The sequence below is a fragment of the Ursus maritimus genome, unplaced genomic scaffold (assembly GCF_017311325.1).
Source record: "Ursus maritimus isolate PB19 unplaced genomic scaffold, ASM1731132v1 scaffold_19, whole genome shotgun sequence".
In the NCBI taxonomy this organism is placed as follows: Eukaryota; Metazoa; Chordata; class Mammalia; order Carnivora; family Ursidae; genus Ursus; species Ursus maritimus.
In genome coordinates this window covers 56,985,008-57,000,210 of record NW_024424341.1, presented here as the reverse complement: position 1 = coordinate 57,000,210, position 15,203 = coordinate 56,985,008, and the positions used below count along the sequence as shown (strand labels likewise).

Here is a 15,203-nt window from a genome sequence, read left to right as displayed (position 1 = left end):
CTGGCAGAGACCCTTCACTGCCTACCATGGCAGGGGCTGATGCTCCATACTTCCCAAAGTCCAGGTGGGAACTCTGTGCGATGTTGGCACTTCAGATGCTCACCTGTACCCCATCCTGGGCGAAGAAGGCACGGGCATCTGCCTGCATGGCGAGCTGGAGGCAGGTGGCGTCCCCCCAGAGCGGGCAGCGACGGAGTAGCAGGCGCGCGGCCCGTTCCTCGCTGCTGCGGTAGCACTCACCAAAAAGGTCTGGGGGCGGGAGATTTATGTGAGTGGGAAGAAAGGGAGTGAGGAGATGGTGTGAGGGGAAGATGAAGGGATTGAAGGGGAAGGTGCAGGGTCGGGAGAGGAGCAGAGGGGAGAGGCACAAACCCCTGCAGGGCAGATCCCTGTCCCCCACCCCCATGCACCCTTGCCTCACTCACCAACACCCAGACCCTCAAACTTGGCCGCCAGGTCCTTCCTCCGCGCCGCTTCCTCAGCCTCAGACTCCAGGCGCGCCAGCACTCGGAGCAGCAGACAGGCCCCGAGAGCCGAGGCCACAGCATTAGAGCCCTGCAGTGGCAGAGAGAAGGGTCATGGACAGAGTTCAGAGTGAGGTTCACAGAAGGGGGCGGGGAGGGGGGCAAGCCTGTGGTCAAGAGAAAGGGCCAGAACCAAAAGTCAGAAATTAACCAGGGTCATCAGAGGCGAAGGATGAGGTAATGTTTGTAGATGAATCTGGAAGAAGCTGGCGGTCATCAGGTGAAAATGTCAAAAGTCAGGTCGTTCAGGGACCAAGGGCTGGGTCAGAGTTAGAAGGACACCAGAGGTTACAGACAGGTCAAGAAGCTGGCGATGTCACCTAAAATGGCAGAGTAGAGCATTTCAAAACTCCGTCTCTCCACACAAGCAACAGATAAGCTGGCAAAAGCTGTCAGAGCCAACTTTCTCAGAGTTCCAGAACCGAATACAAAATTTACAACAAATAGGAAAAAGCTCAACAAAGAAAGAAAACACCATGTTTCAGTAAAAGAGCTCGTGACATTTGAACTACCACCGCCAATGCCCCAGCTCAAGGGCAGCCTGGAAGGCAACTGCCCACATTCCTGGTGCAAGCTATTGGTACCAGGGGGGCAATTCAAATCTTACTCTTAAATAACTGTGGTTGCGGGTGTGGACTTAGCTGTCCCTGAAGGAACAGCTCAAGGGCTTGCCTTTGTTTCACTGTTCTTGGGGCTTTCCCCAAGCAGAAATGGCTTCCCAGAAATGGCTTCCCTTAAGTTTGAAAACACTTAAAGGCAAATGTATTAGGCTCAGCTGCCTGAAGCAAAGAATAACAGTCAGGGTTAAGCAAAAACTGAATAGTTGGGGAGGGACGTGTCTGGGGAAGAAGATACTCCGAGGAATAAGGGCTTTGAAAAGCTCCTACATGTATCAGGGAAGAGAAGCCTACACGCATGACCAAAACCGGGTGCAGGCTCAGAAAAGACCAAAGAAAACCCTAAGCTTTCACCTCTTGCTGACCTTTTGCCTCAGCAAAACTAGGACGTGAAGGCTAAGGCAAAACTGTAAACAGTCTGCGTAAGTATTGAAATACAGCTCCAACACAGAGCCTGTCTGCAAGCCAGGAGCATTTTGCTCCCCTAACCCAGCCTGGGCATTTAAGGAATTCTCTGATGAGTCACTAGCTGGCCACTAAGCTAACAGAACAGGGATTTCAGTGGCCACACGTGACAAAGAATACAGCCTTTACACAAATAGCTTAGGAAAGTTACTAAACAAAAACCACCACCAATAACCCACAATAAGCAACGACAAACCCTGGAGGAAGGAGGTAAGCTGGTTTCCAGAGCTGCCACATTATAATATTCAAACTGTCCAGTTTTCAACAAAAAACTAAGAGGCTTGCAAAGAAACAAGAAAGTATGGCACATTCCCAGGAAGAAAATAAATTAATAATAATAATAATAATAATAATAATAATAATAATAGAAAGAAAAAGAAAGAAAGAGGAAAGAAAGAAAGAAAGAAAGAAAGAAAGAAAGAAAGAAAGAGGAAGGTAGGAAGAAGGGAGGGAGGGAAGGAAGGAAAGGAAAGGAGAAAAGAAAAGAAAAGAAAAGAAAAGAAAAGAAAAGAAAAGAAAAAGAAATCAATAGAAACTGTCCCTGTGGAAGCTCAGACATTAGACTTAACTACACAAAGACTTTAAATCGATTGCTTTAAATATGCTCAAAGAAAAAAAAAATGCTCAAAGAGCTAAAGGAAATCATGGACAAAAATGAAAGAAAGCCAGGAAAAGGATGTCTTAGTAAACAAAGAATAGGAATAAAGAGACAGAAATTATCAAAAAGGGACCTAATAGAAATTCTGGAACTAAAAAGTGCAATGAAATGAAATGAAAATTTCACTAGAAGGGCTCAACAGCAGCTTTGAGGAGGCAGAAGAAAGAATGCATGAACTAGAAGACAGATCAATTGAGATTACCTGGTTTTGAATGCAGAAACAAGAATAAAGAAAAATATGCAGACCCTAAGAGGCCTGTGGGGCACCATCAACCATACCAATATATGCACGATGGGAGCCCCAAAGGAAGAGGACACTGAGAAAGTGCTAGAAAAGGATATGTCAAGATTTAAAGAATATTTCAAGATACATATAAAGATATTTCGGGTTTAGGGGACTAAAACGTGCCAAATTTTGATGAAAGACATGAATCTGCATATCCAACAGCAAAGAAATTGAAGCAAGATGAATTCAAAGAGATTCACATTGAAAAACATTATAATCAAGTTGTCGAAAGCCAAAAAGAGAGACTCTTGAAATCAGCAAAAGAGAAGTTACTCATCATGCACAAGGAATCTCAATAAGATTAACATGTAGGATTAAATAACTATAATATATACAATTATAAAACTATAAAACCCTCAGAAGATAACATAGGAATAAAACTTGACGACCTTGGATTTTGTGATGGTTACTTAGACATGACACCAAAAGCAAAAACAAAGAAAAACACAGACAAACTGGACTTGACCAAAATTTAAAACTTTTGTGAATCAAAGGGCACTATGAACGGAGTGAAAAGACAACCCACAGCAAGGGAGAAAAGATCCGCAAATCATATACCTCATAAGGGATTGCTATCCAGAGCATATCAAGAATTTATACAATTCAACCACAAAAAAAAAAAAAAAAAAAAAAAACCAATTTTAAAAATCGGCAAAGAGGGGCACCTAGGTGGCTCAGTTGGTTAAGCATCTGTCTCTCGACTTCAGCTCAGGTCATGATCTCAGGGTCATGAGATCGAGCCCTGTGTTGGGCTCCATGCTGGGCGTGGAGCCTGCTTAAGATTTTCTCTCTCCCTCTCCCTCTGCTCTTCCCCACTCACTTACTCACTCTCTCAAAAAAAAAAAAAAAAAAAAGGGGGGGGGCAAAGGACCTAAACAGACATTTCTCAAAAGATATACAGATGGTCAATAAGGACATGAGAGGGAACTCCCTGTCACCAATCGTGAAGGAAACACAAATCAAAACCACATTAGGATGGCAATTATAAAAACAAACAGAAAATAACAAGTGTTGCTGGAGATGTGGAGAAAATGGTGCAGCCACCGTGGAAAACAGAACGGCAGTTCCTCAACTTAAACCTAAGATTGTTATACGATCCAGCAATTCCACTGCTCGATATGTACTCAAAACAATTGAAAGCAGGGACTCGAACAGATATTTGCACACCAATGTTCGTAGCACTATTATTCACAATAGCCAAAAAGTCAAAACAACCCATGGGACCATCAAGAGATGAATGGATAAACAAAACGTAGCGTATCGACACAACGGAACATCACCCAGTAACAAAATGGGATGAAGCACAGACACGCGCCACAACTTGGGTGACCCACGAAAACACTATGCTAAGCAGAAGAAATCAAGTGCAGAGGGCCACATATGAGGCGATTCATTTCTATGAAACATCCAGAATAGGCAAGTCCACGGGGACGGGGAGCAGATTAGTCACTGCCAGGGGCTGGGGGAGGAGGGAATGGGGACTGAGTGCTAAATGGGTACGAGGTCTCCTTCTGGGATGATGAAAACGTTCTGGAACTCGACAGAGATTGCACAACACTGCGAGAGTGCTAAAGGCTACATCGTACAATTTTAAGTGATTTAAATGGTGAATTTTCTGTTATATGAATTTTATCTCAATAAAAATAATCTATATTTAACCCATGATTTGAGGGGCTAAAAAACCACCCAACGCTGAAGAAGTCCTGTCAAGATATTTCTTTCTTTTCTTTTTTTCTTTTTTTTTTTTTAAGATTTTCTTTATTTGTTTGAGAGGGAGAGAGAGAGCGCGCAAGAGCAGGGGGAGGGAGAGGCAGACTCCCCGCTGAGCAGGGAACCTGATACCAGCTGGATTCTAGGACGCTGGGATCGTGTCATGAGCCAAACGCTGACGCTTAACCCACTGAGCCACCCACGCGCCCCCCTGTCTAGATAGTTCTATGGCATAAAAATAGGTTCTATCTTAGATCCTATTCAAATCCTATGACTTTTTTTCTTCTCAAACTTCCCAAATGTGTCCCAACACCTCCATCCCACCTGTTTTAGTCCAGGCCCCCATCTTGGCTGCCTGGAAGCCTCCAGATCTACCTTCTTGGCCGGTGTCCTTGCCTCCAGTGTACAAGTGTAACTACGTTTAAATGACTCCCCATCAGCTACCGGATTACGGCCAACTTCCTCATACAGGTAACCATTCCGAAAGAATAAGACGGATTCTCACGTATGAACAAGGGAAAATACACCATATACATGGCTAACGGAAAACACAAGTTACGAGAACGGCATGATATTGGGGGGTGGGAAGGAGAAGCAGCAGGTGGAGACACAGGTCAGGAACGCAGGCCGGGCTGGGGGTCGGAGTGACGTCAGAGATCAGGGACTCTTACTGCGCAGGCGCTGGGGTCCAGTAGGGATAAAGGACAGGGATATAGAAAAAGTAGAATCAGAGGTCAAATCAGCGCTCACCATCTCCCAGAAGTACACGGCCATCTGAGCCCTGTTCAGCAGCAGCGCCCAGAGGAGCAGGTCGCTCCAGGGGGCCTGCCCGAGGATGGCGTCCAGCAGGAGATCGGAGTGCGCCCTGTCGGACAGCAGACCCACCTGCAGGCGAGGGCGGCGCGGTGAGGACTGGCCGCTACCCGACTCCGCCCCAGCCACCAGCTCCACCCCCGTCCAGGCGCACACCCCCTTCCCGGGCCGCCCCCCAGATCCTTCAGGGCTTTCCCCCCAGCCCCCACCCCCAGGCTCGCGGGCCCAGTCCTTACGCTCTCCCAGCAGCCTTGTCCCTGGTGGGGATCCCCGGCGCCCCCGGAGCTGTACCGTGGTGCGCACGTCTCCCCCAGCAGCATCCGCAGCACCTGCCCCACGTCAGGGGGTCGGGGCTCCGCAGATGACTTAGGGCCTGGGCTTTTGGTGCCTGCGCCGTGGGACGCCTGGTCCAAGAGGCTGCGGATGAGCGAGTTGGAGGGCGCTGCGCTGTAAAGCTGGGTCAGGCGCGTCGGGGTCAGGAAGTGGCCCACGCTGAGGCCATGGGAGATAAGCAGGCGCACGAACTCGGGCCGGTCATTCAGGAGGGCGTCCATGAGGGAGGCTTCCAGGTGGACGGACTGGCAGGGGTGCGATGGGCGGGGTAAGAGAGGAGCACACAGACCAGGTGAGGTCAGACGATAAGGACAAGAGATGGGGTACAGAGCTACGAGTGACAGATGGGTGGGTAGACGGATGGATGGATGGATGGATGGACGGACGATGGATGTATGGATGGATGGGGAGAAGGGAAACGAGATGGGAACAGATGGACAATTAAGAGAAGGCTGGACAGGCCACAATGGCAAACCAAGCCAGACGTGGAAGAAGTCAGGCAGGGAGGACAGTGCATCCCCCTTGTCAGGATCCACAGACCCCGGCCCTGCCCCCTCACCCGCCATTCAATGTCCCCCCGGAAGAGTTCACTCTGCGCAATGTCCACGCGGTTCCAAGCCACAGCCAAACGCAACTCGTCCAGGTAAGCTGAAGCTTCCGAGCTCCCACAAGCTGAAAGAGCGAGAGGGAAAGGGGGCGAGAAATCGGGGGCGGGGGTGGGGGTGGGAACTTCAGATGAATGTCTGTTTTGCTTCCATGGGAGATACGTGATACTTAAACCCCATATAAAGGGGGTGTTGCTGGGTAGCGTCTGGGGGCTGTAAGAAGTCAGGCTATTGAGAGCATAAGGTCGTTAAAATCGGGGGGCGCCTGGGTGGCGCAGTCATTAAGCGTCTGCCTTCGGCTCAGGGCGTGATCCTGGTGTTCTGGGATCGAGCCCCACATCGGGCTTTTCTGCTAGGAGCCTGCTTCTTCCTCTCCCACTCCCCCTGCTTGTGTTCCCTCTCTTGCTGGCTGTCTCTATCTCTGTCAAATAAATAAATACAATCTTTAAAAACAAAACAAAGCAACAACAACAACAAAAAAAACCAAAGAAGAGCTCCCTGGGCGCGCCTGAGTGGCTCAGCTGGTTAAATGTCTGACTCTTGATCTCAGCTTATGTCATGATCTCAGGGTCATGAGTTCAGGTCCTGTGTTGGGCTCCACGCTGGGGAGCCTTCTTAATTAAAAAAAAAAAAAAAAGAGCTCCCATATATTGGCGCATCCCTGGAGACCAGGCACTGTTCATGAGCTGTCCCTGAGACGGGCAACACTCCTGTAAGACATTATCTCCACTTCTCAGAGAAACGAAGGCTCAGAGTGGGGGAAAGTCTCTTTCTCAAGGTCACACGGGGGGGAGGGGCCAGACTGGTATTCCAATTCAGCTTCATCTGACTCCAAAGTCAAAAGTAACTGCTCTTTCCGCCACACCACAGAACATGATGGATATAATTGGGGTGGGGACCTGGGGCTGAGAACGAATTATAAATTGACACTATGCCTCTTGGGAGTTTTTACCTAAGTGGGTGTTTTCCCTGTAAAACTTCTGACACCAAAGAATGACCCTCCCCATCCTCACCCCCACAGAGTTCCAGGAATCCTCCTTACCATTTATTTATCCTACCTCCCCAGCTCACTAAGTCCAGATTCTACTAGCTCTTCAAGACCCATTTAAATAGCACCAAATCCTTGTCTCTTTACTGACAGCAGTTTCCCCCTCCACGCTTTGGTCTTCAGTTGCACTTAAGGTTGTATCCAAAAAACTCTGGTAAGGGGGCGCCTGGGTGGCACAGTTGTTAGGCGTCTGCCTTTGGCTCAGGGCGTGATCCCAGCGTTCTGGGATCGAGCCCCACATCAGGCTCCTCTGCTAGGAGCCTGCTTCTTCCTCTCCCACTCCCCCTGCTTGTGTTCCCTCTCTCGCTGGCTGTCTCTGCCAAATAAATAAAATAAAATCTTTAAAAAAAAAAAAAAAAACTCTGGTAGGATCTGGGCTCCTTCAGAGCAAGAAATGGGTCTGCTGGGGCGCCTGGGTGGCTCAGCCTTAAGTGTCTGCCTTCAGCTCAGGTCATGATCCCAGGGTCCTGGGATCGAGGCCTGTATCGGCTCCCTGCTCGGCAGGAAGCCTGCTTCTCCCTCTCACACTCCCCTTGCTTGTGTTCCCTCTCTCGCTGTCTCTCTCTGTCAAATGAATAAATAAAATCTTTATAAAAAAAAATGGGTCTGCTTTAGTTTCTGGAGCCAAGGATGATGTTTGTTGAATGAATAAACAATCCCCATCCCCAGCCTCTACCAGGTGGCCATTCTGCTCCCTACCTTGGTTTTCATCATCTATTCCTGTAGTAAAATATCAGGAGTTCCTCAATGGGAGACAGTGCTCTGGTTCATCTCTGACTCCCCTGCCCCTCAGTGCTTAAAACGTACTGGAGCCACGTAGGAAAGGAAGAAAGGGCGAGTGGGTGGATAGATGGAAGGATGGATGGATGGATCAAAGATGGAAGGATGGATGGATGGATCAAAGATGGAAGGATGGAAGGATGGATGGATGGATGGATCAAAGATGGAAGGATGGAAGGATGGATGGATGGATCAAAGATGGAAGGACGAAGGATGGATGGATGGATGGATCAAAGATGGAAGGATGGAAGAATGAGTGGATGGAACTGTCAATGCATATGTGGATGGACAGGTAGAAGGATGGGTAGAAGGCAAGGTGGATGATGATTGGATGAATGGAAGAATGAAGGATGAATGGAATAGTGGGTAGATGGAAAGATCAATGCACAGATGGGTGGATGCATGAATCCAACAGAAAGAAAACAATGTTGGAACATAATGAAAGGATCTTGGGAAAACTGTCCAAACAGCACCATGCAAAGCCCCAAGAAACTCTGCCAAGGGGAATAAGAAAATGGAAAGAGATAAAAAGGAGCCCAACTTTAGATTAGAGAGGATGGATAAAGTGCCCAGACCAGGAAAGGTGTCCAAAGTTGAGCTGAGAGGGGAGGAGAATTTGGGGGCCCAGGGCTTACCCTTGACAAGGGCCTTCAAAACAATGGTCTCAAATTCCTCAGGGCCATCCTCAGATGAATAGACTGTCAGCAACTCCTTCCGGGTCATGATCCTCTCCACCTGCAGAAAACCGCATTCCCCAATCCCCGGCCACCTGTGCTCTGTCCATAGAGTCACAGGAGACCATTCCCGCCAGGACCTAGTAGTCTACGTGGCCAGCACCCTCTACTCCCAGAACCTAGGAGTCTGGGCCCCCAGGCCTCTCCTGCCTCAAATCCATGAGTCTGGGCTTCCATTCTCCTCTTCCCTGATATCCAGGACTCCAAGTCCTCAGCACCCTCGTCTCTCAAGACCCAGCGACCCGGGTCCCCAGCTCCCTCCCATCTCAGGATTCAGAGTTGGGCCCCCAATGTCATACCTGGGCCTGCAGGACCTCAGGGTCCCCTTTGGGGAAGAAACGCTTAATCCGATCCCGGGCTTCGCCTCGCCTGCTCCCCCCTCTCCCTGGAGCCAGGGTGTCTTCCAGGATCTCTGCCAGGCAGTCTGCGGCTCCCCCAGACCCGGCCACCAGGAGGCAGGGGAGCTGAGCCTGGGTGGCATTCTCTATCCGCTACAGGATAAAGGGGACAGTCAGATGAGGGAAGGCAGGGATCATCCCACCCAGAGTCCGGATCCCCAGCCCTCTCCTCCCCTGAGACTCAGGAGCCAGGAGTCAGGGCCCCCAGCCACCTCCCCACTTAGACCCTCTACCTTCAACATCTTCTCATCTCCATCAATCAAGAGGAGGAGGACAGGGATGTCAATTCCAGTCCCTGAGGAGAAGAGAGCAAGGGGCTTGGTCACCTCCTATCAGCCTTTGCCAGGGATGGCAAAGAACCACATTTCCCATGAGTCCCTGGGACAAGCTTGACTTCTGCCTAATCCTGTGTCCTGAGGCTCCTGGGAATTGTCATAGTTTTGAGAAGGTTAGGAAGCACCAGATTTTGAAGACAGTAATACTTGACTTCCGAGGGGAGGAAGGGGCTGGGGGCCTGGACCCCCAGGCTCCCAAATGAGGCAGGTATTTAGGGCACGAGTCACTCCTGTAATTGGTTACAGTTCAGGAGCCAGAAAAGGATGGAAGTTTAAGCAGAAATGAAGGAAATAAGGACTCGAAAGGAATATCTAGGGGTGCCTGGCTGGCGCAGTGGGTAGAGCGCATGACTCTGGATCGGGGTGTGAGTTTGCGCCCCACGTTGGGTATAGAGATTACTTAAAAATAAAATCAATGAAAGAGGGCGCCTGCGTGGCTTAGTCAGTTAAGCATCTGCCTTTGGCTCAGGTCATGATCTCAGGGTCCTGGGATTGAGCCCCGCATTGGGCGCCCTGCTCAGCGGGGAGCCTGCTTCTCCCTCTGCCCCTCGCCCCTCTCCCTGCTCCTGCTGTCTCCCCCGTCTCTCAAAAACAAATAAATAAAATCTTTAGATGAAAGAAAGAAAGAAAGAAAGAAAGAAAGAAAGAAAGAAAGAAACTATCTAAATACAATAAAGACATTTCCAAAGCCTAACAGCAAAATCATGTAAGATAGTTTTCTACTAATTCTATTCCCAGTAAAATAACAAACAAGACAACGTTACTTCTATTCACACTCATCCAGGAGTTTCGAGCTAATATAATGATGCAAGAAAGTAAAACTGGAAGGCAAACTAGTATTTTTTTTTTTTTGAGCTGGAAGAGACAAAGGTATCTATTAGAAGAAAACGTGGCTTAGATTCTCAGAAAACTGGAGAGACTCCACTCAAAATAGATAAATATTAATAAGAGAATTTGGTAAGAGGACTGATACCAAAAAAATATACAGAAATCAAAAACTTTTCTCCAACCTAGTAATGTCTCTTATCCATGTTTTCATAAAAATGATAAAATGCCTGGGAATTAATTCATCCAGAAAGGTATGAGATTTTTATGAGAAAAGTGACAAACTTTAAGGACCAGACTTGAGTAAACGGAAAAACAAATACCACACTGACCTATCAGAAAGTGACATATAAACTCAATGCAGCTTGGGGAAAGGGGGGCATAGGAGTTTGGGGGTGTTTTCCTTTTCTTTATTTTTTTAATTTATTTATTTGAGAGAGACAGAGCACAAGCGGGGGAGGGGCAGAGGAAGAGGGAGAAGCAGGCTCCCCACCGAGCATGGAGCCCAACAACGGCGTGGGGTTCAACCCCAGGACCCTGAGATCATGACCTGAGCCCAAGGCAGACGCTTAACCAACTGAGCCATCCAGGCGCCCCTCTTTCTTTTCTTTTTAAGATTTTATTTTTTTAAGTAATCTCTACATCTGATGTGGGACTTGAACTCACAAGCCCGAGATCAAGAGTCACGTGGTCTACTGACTGAGCCAGCCAGGGGCCCCTCTGGTCTGGCTTATTTATATTTATTTATTTTTTTAATTGGTGGCTTACATCATTGACTTTCAGCCTTTCTTCCTCTTTTTGATATATGCACTTAAATCTACAAATTTCCCTCTAGATACCGCTGGGGCTGCACCCCCAAAGTGCTCGTAGGTCATGTATTTCTCACCATCCAGTTCAAAATATTTTCTGGCTCCCCCCCCCCCTTTTTGACCCATGGGTTATCTACAGACCACAACTTGTGCAATGATACGGATAAATCTCACGGAAATACTGTCACTACAACAGCCAGACTCAAGAACGCGCAGATGGTGGAGGATTCCGTTCACACGAGGCGCCGTCAGAGCCCGTCCCCGCGCTACAGGCAGGACCGGGGTGACCCTCGGCTGCGGGAAGGAAAAGGCTTCTGGGGGCCGGTGACGGGTTTCTTGATTTAGGAGCTGGTTGCACACGCGGGATCAGTTTCTTAAAACTTCACCGAGCCGTCCGCTCTCGTGTAGTTTAGATTTCGAGGCAAAGATTTTTAAGAACAGAGCAAATAGTGGGAGAAGGTGCTAGACCAGAGGTAACTCCGCCGCCCCCCAATCCCCAAACCTCGACCACACGGACCGCGGGGTCCCTGAGCCTTGCACGGGGGTCCCGGGTGCAGGGCGCCACTCACCTCCCACGCCCGTCTTCTGCTGCGCCACGTACGACTCGAAGCGCAAGCGGAAGCGGTTCTCCCCGCCCAGGCGGCCGTGCGTGCCGTCGTCCACCAGAAAGAAGGCCGAGTAGTTGTAGTCGAGTGGAAACTGGACCCCGTCCTCGCGGTCGCCGCGCCACGGGTACCTCGCAGGGAACGAGCCCTGGGGGACAAGTGGCCAGACCAGAGTGTTTTTCCATCAGGACCAGGAGGGCAGACACCAGCCCCTCCTCCCCCAGACCCAGGAGTCCAGGCCCCCAGACCCAGAGGTCCAGGCCCCCCAAACCCTCCTCCCCCCGACTCAGGGGTCAGTGTCCCCAGCCCCTCCTCCCCCAGACCCAGAGGTCCAGGCCCCCCAAACCCTCCTCCCCCAGACCCAGGGGTCCAGGCCCCCCAAACCCTCCTCCCCCAGACCCAGGGGTCCAGGCCCCCAAACTCCTCCTCCCCAGACCCAGGAGGTCCAAGGCCCCCAAACCTCCTCCCCAGCAGAGGCGCCCAACCCTCCCTGGACTCAGGGGTCAGGGTCCCCAGCCCCTCCTCCCCCAGACCCAGGGGTCCGGGCCCCCCAAACCCTCCTCCCCCAGACCCAGGGCCCCGGGTCCCCAGCCCCTCCTCTTCCAGACCCACGGGTCTGGGCCCCCAGCCCCTCTTCCCCCAGACCCAGGGGTCCGGGTCCCCAGCCCCTCCTCCCTCAGGCCCAGGATTCCCAGCCCCCTCCTCTTCCAAGACTCTGGGTCCCACCTTAGGGTCGGTGAGGGCCTCTCTATTCTGAACCACGCCCCAGGGGGCCACACCCATGGCCACCACCTTGGTGCCCCCAGTGCTGGCCGTCTGGTGGTCTCGCACAGCCACACCCACATGCCGGCCAATGCCCCTGTGCAGCCCCCCGGTGACAATCCAGGCCCCTACATAAAGACACAGAGAGTGATGCTGAGGTCCAGAGACACAGGTGTGTAGAGACAGAGAGAGAGAGAGAGACAGAAGAGAGAGACCAAAACCCCCTCAGAGCTGGGGGGGGACCACATCCCAGAGAAATGCGGGAGCTGGGCAGGGGCCCAGGCTCAGGGGGCACAGCCAGTCCCCCAACCTCAGTCACCTGTGCTCTGGGCAGCCCGCACCAGCCCGCGTCGCAGCAGGTCCTGCAGCCAGGTCTGGAGGATGGGGCTCCCTGACCCCCCCAACACTGACACCACCAGGTTCGGGGCCCGGAAGCCCCATGTGCGCGTGACCAGATTATAAACAGTAGCTGGATCCGTGCGGTCAGACAGCCGGAGGAACTGTGGACACACAGGAGGAGGGGACACGGGGAAAGGGACAAAGACGGAGACGGGGACAGACACCCAGAGAGAAGGGACAGAGACAGAGAAAGGGACAGAGACGCAGAGAACAGAGATCCAGATAGAGAAGGGTGGGGGGACAGTAACCCAGGGGGAACAGACAGAGACCCAGAGAGAGAGTGACAGACTTAGAAAAGACAGGGGTGGAGGGAGAGAGATTCAGGGAGAGGGGAAGACAGGGATGGGCAAACGGGGAGACAGCATTCAGCTGTGGCACCCCAGACTCTGATTTGGGGAGCCCCTGACGCATGCAGCCCCGCTCGCCGACCCCGGCCCTGCCCAGACATGCAGGCCTCACATTGCTGGTCTTGCGGCCGGCGCCCAGGAAATCCAGGTCCCCGTAGGCGTCGGTGGGCTTCTCAGTGGTGTGCAAGTCACTGTCCCACACAGTCACCACGGCTGCCCCAAAGGCATCCTCTACAGCCACTGACGGGTGGGCACTCCGGGGACGCCCGCACTGGCACAAGTCTCCTCTGGGGAGGACGGGGAAGGGGGAGCATGAACCCCAGGGGTGTCCCCCAACCCTAAGGATCCTGTAGAAGCGCCCACACTTTCGCACGCTCCACCCCCAGGCAGACGCACAGCCCCTCGCTGGGAGCGCAGCCAGAGCTGCTGGCTCAGCAGAAGGGCCACAGGGGTTCAAGGACGCTGGAGCAGGAAGGCGGACAGGGCCCCACCCTCACTGCGACCTGCAGGGATCCCCCCCCCAGTTGCACAAGTGCCACCAGCCATCAGGGGCCGACCCGGCTGCCCCCAATCCAAACAGAAGAGATTCCACGAAAAGGAAAATCCAGAGGTTTCGGAGAGGGCTCAGAGGCGGGGGCAGCTGTGGGACCTTGGGCTTCACCTCCCTGAGCCCACATTTCCTCCTCAGAGCAAGACAACGGTCACACAGCCTACTTCAGTGAAATCACACGGTGCTTTGCGAAATGAGGGCTGCATACCGGACTCGGGTGGAGAAGCCACTCTAGCCCAACGCCACGCGCCACTCGGAGCTTTAAATAACCTTGCCTTTTCCAATTCTCCTGATTACTGTCACGGAGAGGCTTAGCTGGGTACTAGATTATCTTTAAGGCCTAACCCTTCACTACTTTTATTTTTATTTTTTAATTTAAGTAATCTCTACACCCAACGTGGGGCTCGAACCCACGGCCCAGACATCTAAAGCCACGTGCTCACACCGACTGAGCCAGCCAGGCGCCCCGCTACCCTCCTTTTTGAACAGAGAGAAGTGGGCCTCAGGCTCAGAAAACTGGGCTGCCAACAACGTCCAGTTAGAAGGGAAATACCTTCATCTGCTTCTCATTGTGGTGGTCTTTTCTGGCTTGTTTCTTTCTCTTTGTGGCAACTGGAAGTTTTTACATTTGTGGTCATCGGAGATGAATCTTTTTTTCCCCTTAAATTTACAAGTATCCCTTGCATCCCTTAAATAAAGGGACAAGTGATGGGCCTCTGAGTTTTAAAGAGCAGGCAACATGGGTTTGAGGAATGAAGAATTTACTTGAAAATGTATCTACATCTCTTTGGTCCCTGATTCCATAAGGTATTTCAGAGAGTGGAGGAGACCCGAATTTACATAAGCGGAGTGAGCCTTGACTTAAAGACCAGTTTTACGGAAGAATACCGCCGGTGGTACATGGATTGGTTAAACACTGAAAGAATGGCCCTCAATCCACACATAGGATGAGCAGAATACACTCAGCCCGGCTCCTGGCCCAGTGAGTACACTGAGGGACACATCCTTCTTCACTTCTGAGTCCACCTCCAAGGAGTCTGAATGCCTCAGTTTACCCTCTTGATCCTTTCACCTATCTCAGCCCCATCCCTGGACCCCCTGATTATCTTCCATCTACCTCCCACTAGTCCTTGTAGACAAAACTTCTTCACGGAATATTCCAGAACCTAAGCTGTCTAATCCAGTCGACCACAGCCACATGTGGCTCTTTACATTTAAGTGAATTAAAATTAAATACAATTAAAAGTTCAGTTCCCAGGTCGTTCTGGTCACATTTCAAGTGCTCGGGAGCCACATGAGGCCAGTGGCCGCCATATTGGATAAGGATATAGAACACTTCTCCCATTGCAGAAAGTTCCTGTGGACAGAATTGGCAGGCTCCCCACTCTGCACTTCTCACCTCCTACCTTCCTTTCACTGAAGCTGAAATTGTTCCCGATAAGATCAGCAATGACAACCATATCCCCAAACACAACGGCCTCTATTCAGGTCTCGTGTGACTATCACAAAATGCCACTGGTCACAGTTCAAAGACTGATTCTAAAAAATCTTTTCTTTCCCTTGGCAGGGCACACCTGCTCCCCTGGCTGCCTTGTCCCTG

The 15,203-nt window shown here is 51.0% G+C and overlaps 1 protein-coding gene across 1 annotated transcript in view; it reads right to left on the bottom strand.

Annotated features, from left to right (window-relative positions):
- Positions 1-15,203, bottom strand: part of TRPM4 (transient receptor potential cation channel subfamily M member 4) — a 59,260-nt gene that overhangs the window by 17,864 nt on the left and 26,193 nt on the right. Inside the window, exons 3-14 of the mRNA XM_040634285.1 lie at positions 13,166-13,340; positions 12,627-12,807; positions 12,272-12,435; positions 11,510-11,693; positions 9,205-9,266; positions 8,873-9,064; positions 8,475-8,574; positions 5,966-6,078; positions 5,310-5,651; positions 5,011-5,145; positions 426-555; positions 104-249 (exon numbers count right to left, since the gene is read on the bottom strand). Coding sequence (XP_040490219.1) covers positions 104-249; positions 426-555; positions 5,011-5,145; positions 5,310-5,651; positions 5,966-6,078; positions 8,475-8,574; positions 8,873-9,064; positions 9,205-9,266; positions 11,510-11,693; positions 12,272-12,435; positions 12,627-12,807; positions 13,166-13,340 — 1,924 coding nt within the window. The remainder of the gene's footprint in view (positions 1-103; positions 250-425; positions 556-5,010; positions 5,146-5,309; positions 5,652-5,965; positions 6,079-8,474; positions 8,575-8,872; positions 9,065-9,204; positions 9,267-11,509; positions 11,694-12,271; positions 12,436-12,626; positions 12,808-13,165; positions 13,341-15,203) is intronic.